This window comes from Caretta caretta, chromosome 8, assembly GCF_965140235.1.
Source record: "Caretta caretta isolate rCarCar2 chromosome 8, rCarCar1.hap1, whole genome shotgun sequence".
Classification (NCBI taxonomy): Eukaryota; Metazoa; Chordata; order Testudines; family Cheloniidae; genus Caretta; species Caretta caretta.
The window spans coordinates 45,131,626-45,154,940 of NC_134213.1; the positions used below are offsets into that span (position 1 = coordinate 45,131,626).

The 23,315-nt window shown below is 49.8% G+C and overlaps 1 protein-coding gene across 8 annotated transcripts in view; it reads left to right on the forward strand.

Moving 5' to 3' along the window:
* PDE4DIP (phosphodiesterase 4D interacting protein) overlaps positions 1-23,315 on the forward strand; it is a 152,576-nt gene that overhangs the window by 79,106 nt on the left and 50,155 nt on the right. For 5 of the 8 annotated variants that reach the window (XM_048861881.2, XM_048861883.2, XM_048861885.2 and 2 more), the window contains exons 1-16: positions 415-1,660; positions 7,238-7,357; positions 10,010-10,129; positions 10,371-10,463; positions 10,631-10,846; positions 12,229-12,387; positions 12,762-12,875; positions 13,169-13,306; positions 14,143-14,322; positions 14,983-15,177; positions 16,310-16,456; positions 19,260-19,341; positions 19,980-20,071; positions 21,400-21,516; positions 22,227-22,364; positions 22,732-22,844. In XM_048861881.2, coding sequence (XP_048717838.2) covers positions 524-1,660; positions 7,238-7,357; positions 10,010-10,129; positions 10,371-10,463; positions 10,631-10,846; positions 12,229-12,387; positions 12,762-12,875; positions 13,169-13,306; positions 14,143-14,322; positions 14,983-15,177; positions 16,310-16,456; positions 19,260-19,341; positions 19,980-20,071; positions 21,400-21,516; positions 22,227-22,364; positions 22,732-22,844 — 3,161 coding nt within the window. In that variant the 5' untranslated portion in view covers positions 415-523. Of the gene's footprint in view, positions 1-414; positions 1,661-7,237; positions 7,358-10,009; positions 10,130-10,370; positions 10,464-10,630; positions 10,847-12,228; positions 12,388-12,761; positions 12,876-13,168; positions 13,307-14,142; positions 14,323-14,982; positions 15,178-16,309; positions 16,457-19,259; positions 19,342-19,979; positions 20,072-21,399; positions 21,517-22,226; positions 22,365-22,731; positions 22,845-23,315 lie in introns of those variants that run through there. The other 3 variants (XM_048861884.2, XM_048861887.2, XM_048861888.2) reach the window with 2 other exon arrangements.

The window sequence follows — 23,315 nt, forward strand, 5'->3', positions numbered from 1 at the left end:
TGAAATCTGAGCCGTAATCAAAGAGCCTCAGTGGCAGGAGGTGCCTCGCGGGCGGCGGGAGGTGTCGTGGCGGGCTGCTGCCTCCTCACGGCCGGCCGCGCCCTGCCCCGCCTCGAGCCACAAGCGGGGTGCCGGTGGGGTGGGTCGGGTCGGGTCGGGTCAGGGATCGCCAAGGGAAGGGCTGTGGGGTCAGGGGGACTCTGGGGGAAGCCTGAGGGGTCCCTGAGACAGCCTGAGGGATCAGGGTGTTCCCTAAGGGGGTCAGCCTGGGGGGCCAGGGGGAGCCTAAGGTGGGGTCAGGGGTCCCTGTTGTCAGCTTGTGAGATTGGGGATCTCCAGGGTGGGGGGCAGCCTGTGAGGTTAGGGATCCCTGGAGTCAGCCTGTGGGGTGAGGGGGGGCCCAACGTGGGGGGGAGCCTGTGAGATGAGGGGGTCGCAGTGAATGCCCCCATGAGATCAACTGAGTGAGCAGGGAGGACTCTCCTAGCAGGCGTGGGTGTGGGTCTGGGTGCTAAGGAGGAAGATGAGGGAGATCTGCCGGATTTGCGCCCGGGAGCTCTGTGGCAACCAGAGACGCTGGATATTCCACACGGCTGCCAAGCTCAACTTGCAGGTGCTTCTCTCCCATGTCCTGGGCAAGGAGCTCTGCCGAGATGGCAAAGCTGAATTTGCCTGCAGCAAATGTGCGTTCATGCTGGACCGCATCTACAGGTTTGACACGGTCATCGCTCGCATCGAAGCCCTCTCCATCGAGCGTTTACAGAAGCTGCTGGTGGAGAAGGATCGCCTCAAGTTTTGCATTGCCAGCATGTACAAGAGGAATAATGAAAACTCTGGTATTGATGACAAAGTTGTTGGGGATGTGACTGTGGACATTTCTGGCCTGCCTGATATCAGATACACGGCCCTTCTTCAGGAGGACTTTGCCTATTCTGGATTTGAATGCTGGACAGAGCATGACGAACATATCCTAGAACCGCATAGCTGTCACACTTCTGAGAGTGTGGGTAACCGCCAAAGGCGATGCCATGGCTGTGCTGTGTTACGTGTTGCAGATGCTGACTATGAAGCGATTTGCAGAGTCCCACGAAAGGTGGCCAGGAGTATCTCTTGTGGGCCTTCCACCAGGTGGCTAGCTAGCATATGCAATGAGGAATCCTCTGTTTGTGAACCTATAACTGCTGACTCAGGAAATAACAAGGTGCCTGTGGAAGAAGAAAGCATGGAGGAGGGGACTCCTGGGTCCTCTGTTGAATCCTTGGACGCAACGGTGGAGGTCAGCCCTCCACGACAGAAGGATGAGGAAGCAGACAAAGGTGTAAAAGGGAGCGAGAAGTGTGATGATTCCTCAGATGCCCGTACTACTCCAAACTCGTCATTGTATGGGAATAGGTTGGAGCTAGCCCTTAGCCTGATCAAAGCTTTTGACTACAAGCCTGTTCAGAGTCCCAGAGGGAGCAGGTTACCTATTCTAGTGAAATCAATCCTGCCATGTTCCAAGCCTAGCCGTGACCTGGTGGATGGAAGTGCTCTTCCTGGCTCAGTGAATGCTGGTTCTGGTTTCCTCAGTGCAGCCACAAAACCCTTTCCCTTGGAGCTTTCTGACCTGCAGGAGCTGTGGGACGATCTCTGTGAAGATTATCTGCCGCTTCGGGTACAGGTAGAGGTCAATGTACAACATTAGTTTAAAAAAATACTGATCCTGAGACCACTGTGGATTCAGATGTGCTGAGATCATATGGATAGCTAAGTGTAGCCAAACTCAGGTTAGGAATAGGTCGCTGCCTATTAACTATTTAACTGTACCCCCTCTATGCAGTCTGTTCCTTTTCCATGATCAGGTATTGTCTCCCTGCTGTGTTTTGAAGAAGTGAGCCCTCTGGGGCTTGGAGTCTTCACATCTCTCTCTCTCTCTCTCTCTCTCTCCTGCTACTTCCAAAGACAGTATGCTAGTGTGGGTCTGAGTTTTAGTTTGCCTCTAGTTTCCTACCAAACAAATACTGCTACTTTATTTTCCCTTGCTACTCTCTATAACTTGGTTTAAATTTGTAAGTTCCACTAAAGGGAATTGTAAGCTGCCAGAGACCTCTTCTAAGTGCTGATTTCTTTCGGCCTTTATAACTGCTCTGTTCTGATGTATCAGGAATTTTTCTCCTCTCAGACAGAGTCCTAAACTATAATCCTCCCTCTAAGGATCAGTCCTCAAATGTACACAGCACACAGGAGTACACTGGTATGTTACCTACAGAGACTGTCATCTTTGAGATGGATTTGCTTCAGTGGATGATTTTAGGGCTGGCATTCTAGATATTTGGTTTGCCTCCTGATCCTTTAAAAAGTTCAAGTGATTAGTGGCAGATGCCACCAAAAGCCTGTGAGTTGAAGACTCTGCTTTCAGAGGAATTCCAGGTGTCTTGCCCGCTGTGTAGATTCCAGTCCACATATAGCTCTGGATTTTCTCTGTTTTGCCAGGCCTTAAAATCCTGATTAGTATGTGGCCAGAAAACTACACCTGTAACTACTTTACTACTATGTTAATGAATAGAAAGCCCTAGTCAGCTTCAATTCAGGAATATCCATGTCAGTCTAATTGCATTCACATTAGCAGTCTTAGTGCTGTCTAATGTGCCAGCTAGCCTCTGGGACTAGAAAGATGCTTGTTTATTACTATGGCAACTGTAGCCAGTGGATACATTTCCTATTCAGAGAGCACTGCTGATTCTTTTTCTAGTCTGACATTTTCCAGAGACCTGTACTGTTTCTGCATCAGCTATGACGTGCCTTTATTGACAGGCTAGAAATTGTGCAATGGAGGAACACAAACTGACAAAAGCAACAAATTCAGTGCCAATCCACTTGTAGCTCATGATTGAAGACCTGCTGACACCACCTGAAAAACCTTCTAGTGAGGAACGGTGCTGCAGCTTCTGCCCTATTCTATAGTCTCTATATCCCTGACTGCTCATTTTTCGTTACTGGGGACATTTGTACAGAATTAATAAGATTTTTTTTTCCTAATGCACATCTTTAAAAAGTGGAACAAACATTAATTTGTATATGGATTTAAATGGCTTGGCTTTCTCTCATGTCTTATCATCTTTGTTACATCTCAGAGTTATTTACAAAGGTTTTTCTTTGTCACATGTCTGTCTCTGCAGTGATTCATCATGTTGAATTTGCAACTTCCAATTTCTTAACATTTTGTTGCCATGGTATCACCAGCACTCAAGGATTCAGTGCTGGATCTGGCAGAAGGAGAAAGCTCTTACTCACACTCTAGATGGCTTTTATACTAGAAATGGAAAGTCAGTTGCCAGCAAAGTAAATAGTTGTTGTATAAATGTTTTTTTCCTTCTTTTCCCCAATATGAAAACAACTCTTCAAGAACCAAATATTGTGTTCGTTCCATTAACATGGAAATCTGCTGATCACAGGAGTTGCATTGCCCTAAGAAGCTGATACGCTTCTTATCTTTGTTCCTTGCCTAGAATAGCAATCCTTTTAGGTTCATTCATCGCAATTAGGATGTCTCAGAGCATTAAGAGCTGATAGGCAGATGACTTCTTAAGCCTGGTTGGCACTGGCATTTTCTGCAAAATGTTAAACCGCTTTCAGCCTTGCAGCTCCAGAGGCAGTAGCAACAATGCTGGCATAAACTGGCTGCCAGTGCTTTCACCCTTGTTCTGTGCAAACCTGCTCTTGGCAGGGTTAGACAACATGGTGGTTATGAAAGGCAAGTGGGCAATCTATGCTAACGCTGCTATTGCTGCTGTTCCTGCTGCAGGTGCACTGCGGGGGAAAACTTAGAAAATGCCAATGTAGAAAAAATTCTGGGGTGCAGAGATTCTATTTTTGGTGCAGTAGTGCCCCAGTAATGAAGAATTAAGGATGGCAGATCCTAAGTGCCACGACTTGGCTCTTCTAAGTTGGTCATGGCGCGCTCGCTCTCTCTCTTTTTTTTTTTTTTTAAATTTCCTAATGTGTATCAATTATTCAAATACATTAATTTTTAAAAATAATGTAATTGGGGAGGAAGGAGAATTTATGCTTTTTCTTGTGCCTTTTCAGCAGCCTAACTAAAAAGTTACAGTTTGCCTCCTGTAAGATATGCTAGCAGCAGCCTCTGTCTGTGCTCAGGGGCTCCTGGTCAGGCCAGGTAGAACAATATGCAGGGTTGTCAGAGTGCAGAGCTTTATTAAAACCTTAAGTCCCTGGCACTTGTTCAGAAGTGATTGCTGGCCCCATTGCTTACAGCATTAAATATGCTGTCAACCAAGCAAAGGCTCTTGTCCCTCCTGAGGACTAGGTCTAGACCAAATTTCAAAGCTCAGCCAAAATGATCTGTTTTAAACCTTTCAAATCTATTATTTGGGGCAGGATGTTAGGCTCTTACAAAAGCAGAGGGACTGAAGAACAAGTGGCCAGTAATTCTTGATTTTTCTAACCAGTAACTAGCTGTGACACAGCGGCTAGCTGATCTCATCTAGCTATGACTGCAGTCAGTGTTTTGGGCCACTTTTAGGTTTTTATTATTCAAATGCAGAGGGCTCCTTGTATTGCTTTCCCAGCAGCGTGACTCTTGTTAACAGCCTCCTCGTAGAATATGGGTCATCTCTGGCTGTCAGAGCTGCCTTAAGGTTCCTTCCCCCTTTTTCTGCTCTTCAGCAGCAGTCTGTGCATGCAGCAGTCTGTGCTGTTCCATCCTTCAGAGGTCATGTACACTCTCACCAATCTACCAGAGATGTTGGTGCTTAAGTATCTCACTGCAACCCAGAGACAGAATGCAGCAGTGCCTCTGCAGCTCTTGCTATTTGATTTATTTATATTGCCAGGTATCATGATCATTTCCCCACCATGTTGTTTGCTGTACAAACACAGGGTCCAGCCTCCCAGCCCTGAAGAGCTTACATCTGAAACTGGGAAAAATTAAAGGCTTGGGAGGGGAAGGAATATCGCATTCAAGCAAAGTGGTCAGGGTGGTGCTAGTCATAGACTTGTTGGTACAGTTTTTGTCCCCCTTTAGCTTATTATCGAAGAATGGAGGGAGAGCAAATGAGAGGATGGGGTGCAGGAACAGAAAAGTGGAAGAGGGGGATGAAAGAAGGGGAAGAGGGTCATTGAGGGAGAGGACGAGAATATGAGGCGGGGAGTGGGGAATAAAGGAGGAAGGCAAAGAAGAATATCAGACTGGACCAGGAGGGTGAGAAGGAATGGGGGTGCAGTGGGGGGGGGGGAGCAGGAGAAGGTTGGAATCAAAAATCAGTCAGCAGAGAGAAAACAATACCCAGTGTTCAAAGGCTGAAGAGCGGTGTGCTGCCCCCAGGCATTCAGGGCTTCTGTATGCTTGCTGTTGCTGGGGAAGCACCCACTCCTTTGAGCCACCCATCTCCTATGGTCATAGGAGAGGAAAACTCAGTGAAATAGAGCTAGTCAAAGTGAGCTGCCATGTGAGCTGTGTGTAGGGTTGCCTGGAGCTGGCTTTGTTGTTCCTTGCTCCTACTCCAGAAAGTCTGGCCGAGGCATTCTTAAATCTTCAGCAGGAAGGCAATAGTGAATCTGGGCAGTGGCTGCATTTTCCCTGATAATCGTTGTTTACTATTGCTGCTGATACCCAAAAGCATGCTTCTCACCTTCCAGACAGAATGGGTCTGAACTCAGCCCCAGAGAGCTTACAGGCCTAATTTGATGTGAAGGAGTGAGACAGTAAGGAGGGCGATGACAGAAGTGTCAATCAGATTGTTATGTGATTACTCAGCGGGTGCTGGCTGGCACACAGAATGCTGCGACAAGGAAGATGTGGTTTTTTTTTTTTCTTTGCTTTCCAAGTAAATTGATGTCTGTCTTGGCTAACTTTTTCAGGCCTAGTGGCAGAAGCAAGTGGGGAGACCCGAACTAGAAGTGTTGGCCTCACAAATCATCTTAGAAAGGGCATTCCATGCATGTTGTGGGTGCAGGCAGTGATATTTGTGGATAAAGTAGGGCACTGAGGTTGGCGTCACGGGGAGTGGAAGGAGGAGATCAGTGCAGTGCATGGGGAGTGCAGAAGGAGATAGCTAAGTTATGGAGAATCGTGAAGGGTGATTACAAGAATCTTGGGCTGGACATTGTGTAGACAGGAGCCAGTTTAGTGATTCAAAGAGGGTGGGAAATAGGTTCCAGTCCGGTGGTGAGGAAGGTGATCTTAGTAGCAGCAGCATTTTGGATGGATTGAAGGGGGTGATGTGGGTGCCAGGGAGGCCCCTGAGAAGATTACAGTAATAGGGACAGGAGGTAAGGACCTGAACAAGAGTGTTTGCTGTTAGGTCGGACAGAAAAGGTCAGGTCCTGATGATGAAGTGTCAGGACTGGCTGGGTGTGACGGCAAGGGAGGAGGCAGCGATCATCCTGGGTTATATGCTGAGGAACTGGTGGTGGTCTGAGGTGAAGGGAGTTTCAGAAGGAAGCTAAATTCGCTCTGGCCATGTTAAGCTGACTGCTAGGCACGCGGGAGGGACGGGATTGGAGTGGGGGAAGTAGATTGGTGAGTTGCTGGCTGGAGATGGTAGTTGAAGCTGTATGAACAGATGAGATCACCCAGTGAGAGGGTGTAAAGTGAGAACAGTGGGCCAAGACCAGACCCTTGGAAGGGGAGGAGGTCCCTGAAGGATCAGCCAGACATGCAGCAAGAGAGGGTGGAGGTGCAGGTGGCAGGATGTTGAGAAGGTGGCTATAAGGAGCAGATGTTTTGAAATCCACATTAGGAGCATAGGCGCCAACTTTTTCCGGCCCTGGTGGGTGCTCGACCCTGGCCCCGCCCCGACTCCACCCCTGGCCCGCCCCCATTCCAACCGTGTCTCCAAAGTCCCCACCCCACCCCAACTCAACCTCATCCCTGCCCCTATTGGACTCCTTCCCCAAATCCCCGCCCTGACCCCGCCTCTTCCCCAAGCACGCTGCATTCCTGCTCCCTCCCAGCGCATGCCGCTGCGAAACCGCTCTTTTGCAGCAGCAAGCGCTGGGTGCTACAGGGAGAAGTGGGGAAGGTGCACTCAGGGGAGGAGGTGGAGGTGAGCTGGGGTAGTGGGGCGGGGAGCTGCTGGTGGGTGCAGAGCACCCACTAATTTTTCCCCATGGGTGCTCCAGCCCCGGAGCACCCACAGAGTTGGCACCTATGGTTAGGAGGGCCACCAGCACTCTGAGCACTGAACAGAAACCAAGAAAGGACTCAGGCCACCCATCCTCTCTTTTGTCTCTCCAGAATCTGCCTGAGGACCATCAGCAGCTGACTCAGTGTGACTCTGTGGCGAGTGGGCATGTGTCTGAATTGCACGCTGCTGAGCTGCAGGACAAAATCCAGCAGTACAATTCCACCAACAAGGTATTTGTTCACTGGCAGCATGTTCAGCTTCTTGAGGATTCTCGTTTACCTTAATTAGCAATAGCCATGAAGGGTCATCGCAGGCACTGGAAGTTGCCCAAACTGAGATGGTGCTATTAGCCTTCAACAAGGCTAGGATGTGCTTCCTTTCCTATAGCTATGCTATGCAGCTTCCTTCCTTATGCCAGTTCTAAAGCAGTGTTTGAAAGACCTTTCCCTATGCCAGGGGGACTCCATAGAGCCATTGGAAGAAAGATGCCTATATCCCTGAGCTCCACCCACTGCCTGCCCCTCCCGCTCTGGCTTCTTGGCTGCTGCTTCTCTATGGTGAGCCTTCTGCAGGCAAAGAGAGGGAAACTGCCATGGAGGCAGCTGGCCTCCTTTTGGTGTGGGGTGAAGGAAGTCAGCCTGCAGAGGGGCCTGCCCTAGCATCCTTTTAAAGGGCATGAATTAAAAATTAGCTGAACAAGAAGATGGCCAGCCTAGTGGCAGGTTAAATGAATACACATGGGAAGGCATACCTGGTTTTATGTATGCCCATTGTGGTGTTGTAAATTAACTGTAACCGATCAGGAAAACACCACAGAAGTCATTGTGAACAGCTCCATGCAAACTTCTGCTCAGCGTGCAGCAGCAGGAAAAATTGCAAAGTGTTTTACCACCCCTTTCTTAACACTGCTAAACATAGTCTGTTACAGTGCCCTTGTATAAATCCGTTGTCGTCCATAGCTGGAACACTTAAGTTCAGTTTGGCCAGCCTTGCTCAGGAAGGATAACTCCAAAAGAGAAAGGTCTGGAGAACAGCAATGAAAATGATTAGGGGTGTGGAATTAAAAAGACAAGGGCAATTTAGTTTCAAAAGAAGCCAAATAAGAGGTAACGTGCTAGGTGTATAAATTAATGAGCAGTATAGAGATGGTCATTTGGGAGTATTTGAGAATGAGTGTGGTATCAAGGCCATTATAGATATTTACCTTCTCATAATAAAAGATGTTTAAAAGGCAACATTTAAAACTGATTAAAATAAACACTTTTATTAAGCAACTTAATCTGTGGAAGTCACTTCCACATGCTGTTATGGAAGCAATTGAGCAGGATTGAGGAAAAGATTTATCTTCTATTACACTAGTGAGGATGAAAACATAGGAGGTGCTTTGGCACTCATGTTTCAGGGCATAAACCAGCCTTCCCCTCCAGCCATGATGTTGCAAAACTTCTGTGTGGCAGGGGACCCCCTAATCAGCACCTGCCACTCCAGCCCCAATCAGGGAAATGGGTTGGGGCTGGGTAACTAGCTAGGACTGGCCTGGAAACTGGCCCCACCTGCCAGCCTCATTAACAGGGGCTAAATGCTTGGGAGGCCGTGAGTCCGGAGGGCAGGGCGGAGGCCAAGAGGGGAGAGTAGGCTCAGAAGGAGCCAGGAGCCTGCTACCCTGTTGCCATGGAGGCCTGTGCTAGGTCAAACCTGTAAATACTCTGTAAATATTTGGAGCTTGGTGGTGGGAACCAGACACAGGAATAAAGAGCATGGGTGTTGCACCAGCTTGAGGTGGTCCTGACTCATTGGGGAGGATTTCACTGTGTTGAAGCTAGGACACTGGGCTGGATGGACCATGCATTTGCTCGAGTATGGTGTTGCCTAAATCCAGGCAGTTGCTGCAAGAGTGAGTGGCTGGATGGAGGGTGCTACCTGGAGAAAGGGAGGAAGAGTGTAAATATGTAGCTGTAATGCTCTAGCGGTACTGGGTGAGTTGGAGGGAAAGGAAGTGGCCTCTGGGATATGTGGGTTCTGTTTGGAGGTTCCAGATCTCCAGGAGTACCAAGGGCTGGAACCTCTCCTCCCCTTTTGAAAGGGTTGGGGAAACGAGTAATCGAAACTGGGAATGGCATTAGGCAGCTGAGTGTTGGAGACTCTATCAGACAAAGTAAGCAGGGCTCTCCGGGAGGATGCACAAGGTGTTGAGATGCATGGGGTTGGAGGCCACGATTCCAGCCCCTCCCTCAGATTGGATCACTGGGGGCTGGAAGCACAGGTTCTGACTTTCCAAAGTGCCGGAGGCTGCGTGACCCCAGCTCTATCCCAGGCCCTGCCCCCACTCCACCCTTCCCCCAAGGCTCCACCCCGCCTCTTCCCACCCCTGCTCCACCCTGCCCCACCTCTTCCTGCCCAGTTCAGTTCCCTCCCCCGAGCATGCTATGTCCTCACTCCTCCCCCTCCCTCCCAGCCTCCTGCATGCTGCGAAGCAGCTGATTGCGGCGGGGGGAGGCATGGGGAGAGAGGGGGAGGCACTGATCCACAGGGCCCACTGGGGTGGTGGGAGGAAGCTGATGGGGAGGCTGCCAGTGGGAGCTCAGCACCCACAATTTTTTCCCCCATGGGTGCTCTAGCCCCAGAGTCAGCACCTATGGCTGGAAATTGGCCTCAGTCCCTGTGAAAGAAGGGAAGGCCCTGCATTGCCTTGTTGCTATTTTCTCCACCCAGATCAGGAGCAGCAGAGCCAGACTTCAGAGGGAGCCACTTTGATCTTGGTCTGGGGAAATAAAGAGGAACCTCTGGGCTCTGTGGACTCGGTATGGTGTGGAGGGATTCTTGGGGGCAATTTGAGGACCTTTTGGGCTTGGTAACTAAACCGTTGTGTTCTCTGTGTTCAGTTGCTGCAGGAAAAGCTAAATGAGATGAATTTTGAATTAAAATCTGTCCAGGAAGCATCCCAGAGACAAGATCGTACAATCCAGAGTCTGAATGAGGCCTTGAAGAGCAAAGAAAGTGAGGTAACTAGCACTGCTGGGGAGGGCCGGTGCTGTGCCCTTGTATAGGAAATGTGGATGCAGGGAAGCATGCTATTCTAGCAGCAATTCAGAAGGAACCCTTCAGTCATCCTTGGACCTTGCTCATTTCTTCTGTGACTTGTTTCTGTCAAAGCACTTACAACAGGCAGAGGCAATCTGTGCCCAAGACTCCTTGAGGTGTGGGGCTTGCTAACGGTTGGGTGTCCTATCCCCTATCTTGCAGACAGAGGAGCTGTATCATGTGATTGAAGGGCAGAATGAGACCATGGCCAAACTACGAGACATGTTACATAGAAGCCAGCTTGGACATTTGCAGGTACTTCCCTGTGGGCCCCTCCATCCCCCAGAAGTGAGGGGCCTTTGCCTTTAAAAGAAAATTGAAAAGCGTTGGGTATTTCACTGTCACAGGCTCCTTCATTGTTCTGAACAGCTCTCGTGAGCTCACGCTTAAAACACTCTCACGTTTCTGTTCTATCTTGTCAGACCTCGGAGGGGCTATCCCCTTCCCAGCAGCAGCACATGGAACTGCTAGATCTGCAGAACACACTCTTCTGCACCCAGCTGGAGATACAGCAGCTGAAGAGGGGTCAGCGGCAGAAAGAACACCAACTGGCTGAAGCCAGGAGAGCTACCCAGCTTCTCGAGGCTGCTGTGCAGGAGGAACAGCAGCTGAAAGAGGTGTCATGGAAACACAATCAGGTACGGCATGCTTCAGCAGTTGAGCATGGCCTGATGCCACATGCAAATGACAGTAAAGTGTTTTTGCATATGAAGAATGCAAACCAATGACCTTCATAATGCTTATATTAGCTGAATGTCTTAAGTGGGTACTGTGCTGTGCATTCTCTGTCTAATTTATGTTAGCTTACATTCAGTAGTACGTGCACACAATCAGTGCAAAGACTGAATACAGTGGATCAGTAGTGGCACTTACTGGTATGTTTTAACTGGTACAAATGTCCTGTTTCTTTTTGTGATGCTGTATTCCTCTTTCTTCAGTGGATTAGCTGGGGTAGACTTAAAAATTTTCCTGTGCATGTAAGAACCATTTTTTAAATCCCCTTTTCTAGCCAGAGTTGAGGTTGAAAGTTTTCATCAGTTTTAAAGTTGTGCAGTCACCAACAAATTTTCACTTTGCGGGGAAAAAAAAGTGCAGTTAGGGAATTGAGTGCAGAACCCCAATTCCATTTGCTTGTCAGTTTCACTACCAAACTTCATGTGGTTGGACCCACTTTGATAGTGACTTTCTGAAGAAGTTAAGAGTTAGTTGCACCGTTCTTGCGCTGGGCACAAAATAATACGTGGAACTAAAGAGGAATGTGGCTGGTCACTTTGGTGAGATGGACGGATTTAGAGTTTAAAAATCACTAAATGTCTCTGTGTAATTTCAAAGAAGAAGTAATAAATGTTTGAAAGTTTGCTTTGGTGGCTGTGCTGTACAAAACTCCTACTCAGCATGTAGGTAAGTAATCAGATGTGTCTATGTGGAAATGTATAAAACTCCATAGCAATGGAGGTAGGGAATAGGAACCCGCAACTTGAGACATACTCAGCCACGGTCCACACTGACATCTGTCCATGCAGCTGTGGAAACCCTATCTCCATCTACATGTGTGCTACACATGTACTGAGCCTAGCTTCCATAAGCCGAACCACGTGGAGATATTCTTCGGTGCTCCATCCATATGCTTGCTGAAGGGTTAGCATCCCCATCTCCTGTGGAAGGAGGTCAGGCTCTCAGTTTTCTGATCTGAATGACAGAAGCCTATAACATCTGAATCCTACTGAACTTGTGGTATGCTCTCCTGCAGCCCAGCCTACCCTTATCCTGTTGAATCTCACAAGGTAAACATGCTTCTGAAGAAGTGGGTTTTTTTTACCCACAAAAGCTTATGCCCAAATAAATCTGTTAGTCTTTAAGGTGCCACCAGACTCCTTGTTTTTAACAGGATAACAGCAGCTCCTGAGGCTGTCTCCATCTTTGGTATGACTGACTGACAGGGCTTCCTGTTAGCCTTTTGGCTTCTAGTGGGGAAGTGAGTATCTTATGGCAAAGAAGTGAGAAGTGTGTTTCCTTTCAGGAGCTGCGCGGTGTTGTGCAGCAGGTACAAGCAGAGCTGCAGCACAAGGCTCAGCAGCTGCGGACCTTGGAGGGGGAGAGGTGCTGTGAGATCCGGGCCGAGGAGCAGCGTGTTCAGCGTTTGAGCCAGAGGCTGGCTCACAAAGAACAGCTTCTGCAGGTGAGGTGAAAAATGATGCGAATCAGGGATTAGGCTCACCTTGGAATTTGAGTGCTGGCAACCACGTGACTATGTGCAGCTCTCCAGGGCCTGTCGTCAGAGAGATTGGAGTCTGAGGGCAACCCTCTGGCTACAGCCACAGGGAGGGACCTGTAGCTGGGGCTGAGTCATACTGGCGAGCCCTAACTGGGGAGGGAATAAGACAGAATAACACTGACCTGACCTGTGGACTCAGCCATCCTTTGAGTATGGAGAGAGGAGAGTGAGGTCAGAGAGAAGTTCTCTGACCTTTCCTTGCTCTGACCTCAGAAATCCCGGCACTGGCTCAGTAATGTTGGTGTCTGTGCTGATGTGTGCTTATGGGGCCCCTTCAGGAATCCCGGGAACTTCTGCAGTGTTGGCAGAGCTTGGAGAAGAACCCTGTGGTGACTGACGCTATGCTGGAGAAGTTGCAGCAGCGAGTCAAAGACCGAGATGCTGCTCTGGAGGTAAGCACAGGACATTCCAGCACAATCTTCCCTGTCCTTTCCCTGAGCTCAGTCCCTGGGGTCCTGTGGGGGTGGGTAGGCACAGCATCCCTTGTGCTTTGACCTCCCTTGCCCGGGTTGGTATCCCCTCCTCTCCCTTTCCCTGGGGCTGTTCCCACTTTCCCGCCCCCATAGAGTGAGCTGAGTTCTCCCACCTAGTGTGAAGTAGACTGCATGGCGAGAGAATTCAGGATGCTGTTCCCACGCAAGGGAGTCTCTCTATGACCTCTACGTCTCCTTTTCTCTCCCTGTAGCGAGCAATAGATCAAAAATTTTTTGCTGTGGAAGAGAGAGAGCAAGAGCTGAGACAGCTCCATCTCTCCGAGAGAGAGCGGGAGCACGACTTGGAGAGACTGCGCAGCGTCCTGTCCAGCAATGAGGCCACCATTCATGTAAGTGTGAGCCCCTCCCTGTGCAGTGCACCTATGGTGTCGGTGATCACCAGAGCTCCCGACTCAGCTTGCCACAGCATTCATTCCATTGGTGTGGCCAGCCCCTTATGTTAGTGCTTTGGCTGCCTCATCTCTTCCACGGCCAGAAGAGACCACTGTGATCATCTAGTCTGATCTGCATTAAACAGGCCAGAGACCTGCCCCACAATTTTAGAAAAGATCTTGATTTAAAATGGTCAGTGATGGAGAATCTACCATGACCCTTAGGAAATTGTTCCAATGGTTAATTAGCTTCACTGTTAAAGATTTATGCCTTATTTTGAGGTTGAATTTGTCTAGCTTCAGTTTCCAGCCATTGGATGGTGTTAGACCTTTCTCGGCTAGGTCGAAGAGCCCATTATTAAATATTTGTTCCCGTGTAGATACTTATAGACTGTGGTCAAGTCACCCCTTAACTTTCTCTTTGTTAAACTAAATAGATCTCCTTGGGTCTGTCACTATAAGGCATGTTTGCTAATCCTTTATTCATTCTCCTGGCTTTTCTCTGGTGAGTGTTTGCTTAGCATACTGGCTGGCATACATCCTCATCCCTCCCCATGAGGCAGTTTTCTGATGGCCTCCTGCATCTGGGGAAGGAAGTGGTTAAACTAATTGTTCCATGTGGCATTTCTCAGCTGGATGCTGAGGTGGAAACTTTCCTTAGGGAGTGAATGTAATGGCTGTTTGGGGCTGCACAAAAGGGTAGAAGAGACTGAATAGTTTCAATCCTGTTTACTTAAGTGCACAAGAAACTACTTGGGCCTCAGTGTGTTCCTGGTTTTCTTTCTGTTCCCTAGAGCATGGAGAGCCTGCTGAAAGCCAAGACGCTGGAACTAGAGCAGGTGTCGGCAACCTGCCAGAACCTCCAGTGGCTGAAAGAGGAAGTCGAGGCGAAATCCAGCAGCTGGCAGAAGGAGCAGGAGGGGATAATACAGCAGCTGCAGACCTCTCTGCATGACAGGAACAAGGAAGTGGAAGTAAGGCCCATGCTCCCTGCTGCAGTGCCTCCATCCATTCCGTCTTCGGGTGGGATCCCTGAGCACTACTGCCAGGCCTCTGGGCCACTCACTCAATGCCACTGTGCCATCCTGCTCCCCTTGGAGGGGGTGTCAGACTCATTACCCTGATTTGGTGGGGTGTGTGTGTGTGTGGGTGGGACTCTTAGCCCTGCTCTGCTCCTCTTGGAGATTCCCCAGTGTGTCACCTTTTTAAATCTCTGTGCTCTCGGCCGCAGTGCAGAGGAGGGAGCACATCGGAGGCGATGTAAAAATATCTAAACTAGCATAGTCCTCAATTTGAGAGCACCAACAATTGCCAGCTTGTGGAAGCAAAGGCTCTCCCTACAGAATGGAAGCACAGAGGCACATTGGCCTCTGAGTGACATGCATGGCCCAGCCCCTTCCATATGTGCTGCAGGAAGAGCGGGGGCGAGCCAGGAAAGCTGCTCCCTGGAATCCTGGCAGGCTCTCGCAATGCTGTGTTGGCATAAATGCTTGCTGTGCGTAGATTCTCTGATGGTGACTACACATGATCAGAGGGGTGCTCCCAGGCTGCACAGCCATTCATCCCAAAGTGCCAGGCTTCTCTGAGCATGGAGATGGAACATTTCAACCCCTTTCTCCCTCCTTTTCCCCTAGGAGCTCACAGCAACCTTGCTCTGCAAGCTGGGCCCAGGGCAGGGTGACATTGTGGAGGAGCTGTGCTTGCGTCTCCAGCGTAAGGAGAGGATGCTGCAGGATCTCCTGAGTGACCGGTACAGACAAGCTGGAGAGCATGAGACTGAACTTCGGGAGCTGCTTCAAGCCGTGAGTGCCCGGGAGCAGCAAAGCCGAGTGAGTTGTAGTCAGAGCAGCCACCGACCAGCGTGGCTGTGATGGGTCTGTTGTGTGGAAACTGGTCTGCAGTCTCTGATGCCATTCAGGGAGCTGCAGGAAGTGTCTTTTATGTTTCAGAACCACATAATAGTGAGAACATCCCACTTGCCCATGTTAATGCAGAGTAAGGTTACAAATATCAATGTGTTGTCTGTGGGAAATTCACAGAATTATTACCATAGAGCAGCGTTTGCTTGTCCACGTGCCCCACAGACCTACGTTGTGAAACCTGGGGGCACTTCTTGTGCACCCAGATCAGGGATTGCATGTGCATATTGTGGGGTTGGGGAGAGGAAGGTGTACAGATTTCAGCTTGTACACATTCACAGGGCATTGTGTGCACACGTACCACCACTGCCTGGCCAGTAGTCATGGGAAGGATGAACCCTGGAGCCCTTCCCCAGAGCTGGGTGGAGCCATCTGCCCTGCCTAGAATCAGAAGGGTGGAGGGGCAGCATGGGGGGAGCTCTGGCCATTGTATATTAGCTGTATTTAACAGTCAAACTAGTACTCGGGACTATTGTGTGCACTACCAGGGAGTTAATATTGCCACAAGAGTCTTACCCTCTGCATTGTGGTCAGTTTTAAATGTCAGTGGAGTTTTGCATTGAATTTCCCTTTTTAACAACAGGATTAAAAAGCCAAGCTCCCAGCTATCTCCTCACAGCATTTGCCTCCCTTTTCTCCTCCAGCTTCTATCCTCATCCCCTCTGTCCTTCCAGGCCTCCTCCCATATTGCTGCACTCCACAGCCCCCATGCCATGGGTGAGTTTTCACCATCCCAGTCAAAGGTTTGGTAGCACTGCTGAAAAGTTATGCAGCAAAGGCTGGGTCAGTGAAAGCAGGGGGCTGTGATGGCAGTGCTGTAGCATTGATTGTTGTGTGTGCTGCCACAAAGCCCATAGCAAAGTCTCCGGTTAGGGTTGGCTTGGGACTCCTGATCTCCGTCCAGCAGCAAGTGATCGGTAAATCTGTCCTTATGTTGCCAGAGCAAGGAGTCAGGGCCACGATTTGTGCCAGTGGCCACCTGAGACCCAACTCTTTGTCACCTCTGCTTCTCTTCTCTCACCTTGCTTTCCCGCTGCGTCAGGTGGCTGCCGAGAAGATGGTGCAGGCTCTGACAGAAAAGAGTGGTGAAGTACAATTCCTGCGCCAGCGGCTGGTGGAGAAGGAGCTGGGGAAGAACCTAGCAGCTGATAGCAGGATCCTCCTCCAGAAAGACAAGCAGCCCTTTCAAGTAGGAATTGTGCACTGGATTGTTCTGTCCTTTGCATGCTGCCTCAGGACGGGGAAGAGAAGTGATTGCTGTAGCAGCAGAGGGGAGAGAGAGGCCTGTGGGAAGAAAGCAGATGCAGAGAGATAACAGAAGGGGGGGATGAGATGCACTTGGCAGGGAGGAGTGATTGAGCACTGGGCGTGTCACATGGAGGCCCTTGGCAGCTGTTGATATTTACTATTTGTATTGCTGTAGTGCCTAGGAGTCCACTCATAGACCTGGACCCCGTTGTGCTAGGCACAAACAGAAAAGACCCTCCCTGCTAAGGGGAGGCCAGCTGAGATCAGAACATCCTGATCTGAATTCCACAGCTTTTTCTCAGTCACTCAGAAGCCCCTTCCCCACAGATCTGCTGAGAGCAGACACTGCTGGTGTGGGCAGTATTGGAGCCCCAAAAAGGATGCAGGGGGGGAATCAACCTCCCAGAAAGTCATGGTCCAGCCTTGGCTGGGAGCAGGAAGAACTAATTTTAAGCCTGCTAATTCTTAGCAGAGCCTGTCGCATGTACCCACATTTAATTATTTCATCCTCAATTGTCAAGTGTTTTTAAACCCACTTTGCTGGGAACCCCTTTGTGACGGGTTCTCTCACAGAGACCCCCTTGGGACTGTCCTCTGACGAGCTGAAGTTACCTCTGAGCCCGTTTTCCCTGCTAGCTTGGGACTCCAGAACCCTACCTTGCAGCAGGCTAGCGTGTCTGGCTCAACAACACAGACCCAGGTCTGGTCCATGCCCCCAAAGCTGCAGGCTTTAACCAAAAACTTCTCAGCAGGTCACCTGCCTCCAGCATTAGACACCCAGCTCCCAATTGGATCCAAACCCCAAATGAATCCATTTTACTCTGTATAAAGCTTATACAAGGTAAACTCATAAATTGTCCGCCCTCTATAACACTGAAAGATGCACAGCTGTTTGCTCCCCCAGATATTAATCACTTACTCTGGGTTAATTAATAAACAAAAGTGATTTTTATTAAGTATAAAAAGTAGGATTAAAGTGGTTTCAAGTAATAACAGACAGAACAAAGTAAGTCACCAAGCAAAATAAAGCAAAAACATGCAAGCCTAAGCCTAATGCATTAAGAAATCTTTACAGGTAAAATCTCACCCTCAAAGATGTTCCAATAAGCTACTTCCAGAGACTAGACTCCTTCCTAGTCTGGGCCCAGTCCTTTCCCTTGGTACAGTCCTTGTTCGTTCCAGCTCAGGTGGTAACTAGGGGATTTCTCATGACTGGCCGCCTCCTTTGTTCTCTTCCACACCCTTTTATAGCTTTGGCACAAGGCGGGAATCTTTTGTGTCTCTGGATCTCCACCTCTCCTTCTAAATGGAAAAGCACCAGGTTTAAGATGGATTCCACCATTCTTCCTGGGCTGGCTTACACGAACACAGGAAGGCTTGCAAGTAAACAAACCCATTCACAGTTCATTGATTCTGAAGCACCATTAAAGGCTTCCACTTAATGTGTTTACATCAGTAATACAAGTTTATATCTTATTCTCCTAACTCCAGACATAGAAATAATACATGCAAACAAATAGGATGAACACACTCAGTAACACACAGTAAATTATAACCTTTGCAATGACACTTTACAAGAGACTTTTTGCATAAAGCATATTCCAGTTACATCATATTTATACTCATAAGCATATTTCCATACAACATTATGGAGAGCAACGTCATACCCTTTATCACTGAGCATGAGCCAGGCTGCTTTTGTTGGAACCATTTCAGTTGTTTCTTGGTGAACAAACATCTACTTTTTGTTTAAAGTTGTAAGACATGTCACAGAGTTTAGAATCATGGAGTTTAGGCCAGAAGGGGCTAGTAGGCCATTGGTGGTTTGTCTCCACTCCCCAGTGTCTCACAATGAGCTGGAAAGACTTTCCTTAACCTTTCCAAAATTGTGCCTCTGGGCTGAGCTCCACTGTTAACCTCTGAATTCTCGATGCTGAGTTGCACAGAGAAATATCTCTGCTACGTAGCTAGCTAGTATGGCTCAGCCCAGAGAAGTTCCTCAGAGGGCTCTGGGGGAGCGTAAACAGGGCTGACTTGGGAGTGGCTTTGTAACCTTTACTGTCACTGTCAGCACCTCCAGAGTGTCCGATTTAGCAGATGTTTGGAAGAAGGAGAGGCTCTGATTGAAGATTGCTACCCATCATGGAAAATCCCCCGTCCCGGCACTGTTGCCCATGCATGCAGCCTGTGGGCATATTTGATTCCTCTGTGTGCCTCCTGCAACCAGACCATTGCTAAATCCTGCTGCTTTTTCATGACAGCAGCTTTGGTTCATCCTTTCCTCTTCATTTTAGCTATTAAAGCCGTAGTGCTATCTCAGATCATCTCTTGCACTGTTGCTGCAGCCGCTTCTCTGGTGTCCCTGCTACATAGTCCCCCTTGGTTTAACCCAAACGCAGTGACCAAGAACCCGTTTTCCTGCTCTGGACGCCTCTCTTTGGAGTCCCTTTCCTGACTTCCCAGGCTTGTTTGTCACACCAGATTTAAGCTTTAATCCCATTTGTGCTTGTCTCCATCCATTCCTCTGGGATCTGGGAGCCCCAAAAACTTGCAGTCCTCTGGTCAGCTCCCTCATAACTGAAAACCCCATTTGGCCAATGGTCTTTGTGACCAGTGAGCATGTGTCGTGTTTGGTCTTAGCACTGGATGGTGAGGTCTGGAGGTGGGTGGTCGGGTCTGAACAGTGCAGGGTGCACAGGGTGATCTCTGAGGGGGTAAAACCAGGAATCGCTTTGTGTTTTCAGGAATTACTGCCAGGAGGTTGTGGGAATGCTACCACTACCGGAATTTCCAAGGGAGAGGACAGCAAATTCAGGATGGAGAAAGGTCGGTACAGCGGCAGCTTCTCTCCAGTCCGTACAAGGCTTTTGCTATGGGGAGAACTGTCTCATGTGACAAACAGCCTGCAAAGACACCAAAGAACTCTAACCAGGAGTATTGACTGGAGTTGTCCTTCCCCAGGGGTGTGATACTGGGAATAAAACTTGGGGCACTCAATGACTGTGGCTTAGATTTGGGATGGGAGACTGGTGCTCAGGAATCACTGATGGGTTCTGGACTCCAGTGCTAAGTGGAGGAAGTTGGTGTGGGAGTGGGAGCTGGTGTTTTCTGATCACTGGGCTAGTCAGAATGTCCTGCCCTCCTTGACTGGGAGGAGTGCAGTTAATCTGGGAGGGTGGTAGGGGATACTTGGAATTTTCCCAGGGCTGGGGCCACTGGACTCTGGAGGGGAGGGCATCGGGAATGGACTCTGGGGCGGCTGGCAGTTGAGGATCACTATGGGAGCAGGAGCATTAGAAAAGGCTTTGAAAAATCCATCTCCGTCCAGTTCTGTTAAGGATTTGAGCTCTAATTTGGAAAATGATTCTGTTTCTAATGCTTGCAGTTAGAAAACCAGGGTGTGTCTGGTAAATGATTCAAGCCCTATGTTAGTGTAACTTTTTGGGCTGTGGTTTCCTCTCCAGGCCTGTTGGAGACGGCTGCCGAGCTGGAGAAGGAGCTTGTTAATGCCAGAGAGGAACTGGAGCTAATGGCAAGAAAGGAAAGGGAAAGCCGGGTGAGTATGTGGAGGGACCCTGAGCGTCTGGAGTCTGAGGCTTATTTCACTCAAGACCAAATCCAGCCTGGTCTGCTTTCAAACAGCCATGCTGTGTTCATACTCCCACCCTGTGGGGAACTGGCTGTCTCTCGCTCAGTGTTTGTACTGACCCTGGAAGCATAGAGTATTAATTATTTGGTTTCTGGTGAGGACCCTGTAGCACCCTGCGTGGGAATGGAAGGTGCTAGCCCTGGTGTCCTAGTCAGATTCCATCTCTGGTGATTACATTCAGCCTCCCTATGTCCTCTTGTATTTTTGTTGGATATAGGTTTCTTTTTCACGTCCTGTCACAAGCAGTGTACTGTTAAACTGCTGCTGTGTTCCACCCTAGAGATATCTAGATGGTTTCAGTTTAGGAAATAAGCTCATTACATTTGTGAGTAGCTGGCCCATGCTTTATCCTGGGGACGCTCTGGTTTCTGGTGTAGCGACCTTTATGCCTCACTACTGACTAAGGCAGCGGTTCTCAACCAGCGGGCTGCCGGTCCACATGGGGTCCAGGTTCCTGGCTGCCTGGTCACCCAGCGCAGTGGTCCAGCTGGTCCGGAGCTGCCCACCAGCCTGGTGGGGTCCAGGGCCCGGGGCTGCTGGCTGGCTCGGTGAGGGCTGGGGTCCGGGCTGCCGCCAGCTGCCCTACAACCCAGCCCCACGTGGCCGAGTCCAGGGTTTGGGCTGCTGCCCAGTCCTGCACAGCAGGGTCTGGGGTCACTGCCATCCTGCCCACTCTTGGCCCCGCTCTGTGAAGGGATCTCTGGGCGGGAGGCACTAGACCTAGGGATCTGTGGAGGGAGGTTTGTGGGGAAGCACGCTGTGGTTCTCAACCTGCAGCCCAGCACAGTCCACAATGATAAATAGGTTGAGAACCACTGGACTAGGGATTGTCCCCACGTGGTGTCATAGTCATGAAGCTGACAGATTGATGCTGGTCCTTAATCTCCATGGCAATGGGACCATCAACTCCACAGGCACCTCTCTTGATAGAGGGGTGAACAAAGGGTCTGGTTATGGGGTTGCAGTGCTGACTTGATGAGTCTGAAAGTAAGTTTCCTTCCTGGGCCAGTTTGGCCCTCCTCTGCCTTTCTCAGAAATGTTGTCTTTAGACTCAGATAGAGACATTGTACAACATGTAGTAGTGTTGCACGGAGTAAAGGAGGTCACTCACGACTCTGGCCAGCACCACAGCTTAGGGGCATGGGGGTGGGATGATTGGGGCAGTGACATGGAGGGTTTATGGCATGTGTCTGGGTTGCGGAGCTTTCGCTGACCCTATGGTCTCTGCTCTGTAGTTGGAGCTCTCTTCTCTTCAATCTGTGGTGACAGCACAGGAGGAGGAGCTGCAGGTGCAGGCCTCAGATATTGAGTCCCTGACCAGGAAGATCCAGAGCAAAGAGGACCTTATAAAGGTGGGATCACTACAGTTCTCCTGACATACTCTCTGATCATCTCTGCCCAGGGACGCTAGTGAAGAACCTCCAGTTTCCCCCCCCCCCACCTCGAGCCCTCTAGCTGGCTTCCAGTGTACTGTAAAATGTCAGAACCAGGAAGCAAGGTTTCCATAGAGATCAGCAATGAGGTGGATGCATGAGGAGACTCCCGAGCTGTAGTCGAGGTCTCATGCATGGATCTTGTAACATCTTGGGCTTGGCATCCTGGGCCTCGCTCCATGGTTCCTGTAAAACACAAAGAGTTGGAAACCCAGGGCTCCTTATGACATCTCGTTATTGAGGAGTCTCCCAGCATTCTGCCCAGATGCTCATTTGGTGATCTCGTTTCTCCTGGAGTGCGCTTGCTGTGCATCCTGGACCTTGTTTAGGAGTTCTGGAGCATGCAGGGTGCCTTGCATCCTGTCTGGAGTCTTGAGCCAGGCTCCTGTTAGCACAAAGCAACAGTAAGGTTTGCTTTGGGATGTTGGTGCTGCACACCGCCTGAATGTGTTTTTTTTCTGAATTATCTGGCTCACCCTTGGAAGGGATAGGAGTTCCCCTTGTTAGAGACCCTAATCTCCAGTGTCTCTAGGGACCTTTGTAACTCCGGCTCCCACTGATTTGTATGACGTTCAAGAGGTGTCTCCTGTTGTTGATCTCCAGCTAGCTCTGCTCTCCTTGGCTTTCAGGACCTGCAGATGCAGCTGGTTGACCCTGAAGAAATCCCAGCTGTGGAGCGACTGACCCAAGAAGTCCTGGTGCTTCGGGAGAAAGTAGTCACAGCAGAGTCACGAGGACAGGAGGCTACAGGGAACAGAAGGCAACAGGTAGCACGTGCTCTGATGGAATCTCCCACAGGGGGGATATCTCATGGGCCGCAGGCTGAGGCCTGTTTCCAGTTCCTGCAGTTAGTTAGTTCTCTATTGCCAGTTCTGCACTGTAATGCTTTTGCCTGGGAGGGAGTGTGCCACTGTACATGCAGGTGTAAGAGGGGCTCAGACCCTCTTTGTGGCACAGAGAGGTGGTTTGGATCCCCCTCAAGGGCAGAGGTCAGCATCTCATCTCCATGTCCCTGACATGACCAACTTCTGTCTCTTGGCTGGACTCTGCCTCTCACGTGTGTCTAGGTGGGGGTGAAGGCCTTGCTGAGCTCCTACCTCTGTGCCTGTTGCTTTTTGCCTCCGTTCTCCCCAGCTGTTGCTGATGCTGGAAGGGCTGGTGGCAGAGAGGAGTCGTTTGAATGAAGCTCTGCAAGCAGAAAGGCAGCTGTACAGCAGTCTGGTGAAGTTCCACACTCACCCAAACAGGTAGGGGGCCCTCGGGCTGCTCTTGTGCTGTCACTGCCCGTGTGGTCCTGCGAGGTGTTGGAGCTGCACTCCCTCCAGAGGACTTGTTCAACGGGAAAAGTTGAAGCACTAGCATGTCCGTGAGCCTGTGTGTGCTGCAGAAGGGCTGACCCGGTGTGAACAGGGAACTATTCGGTGGGCTGCTGCTGGGGAGTGGCTGATTTAAAGGCAGCATCCTTCCCATGGCAGAGGAGATCACATGAGGCAGGCGAGACAGCAGGAGTTAATCACACCCCAGAGCTCTAATGCTCCTTTCAGATTCTCTCTTCTCTCCCCTTGATTTCTTCCTGCTCCTTTGGCCTAGTCTCCTGACATCTGAGAGGCTGCACATCCCTTTGTTAAATCATTGATCTGAAAATTGCTGGGGGCTTCTAGTGGTTTGTCCAGGTCATTCCCCTCCATAACAGCGTAACTGACGTTGCTACCCTCCAC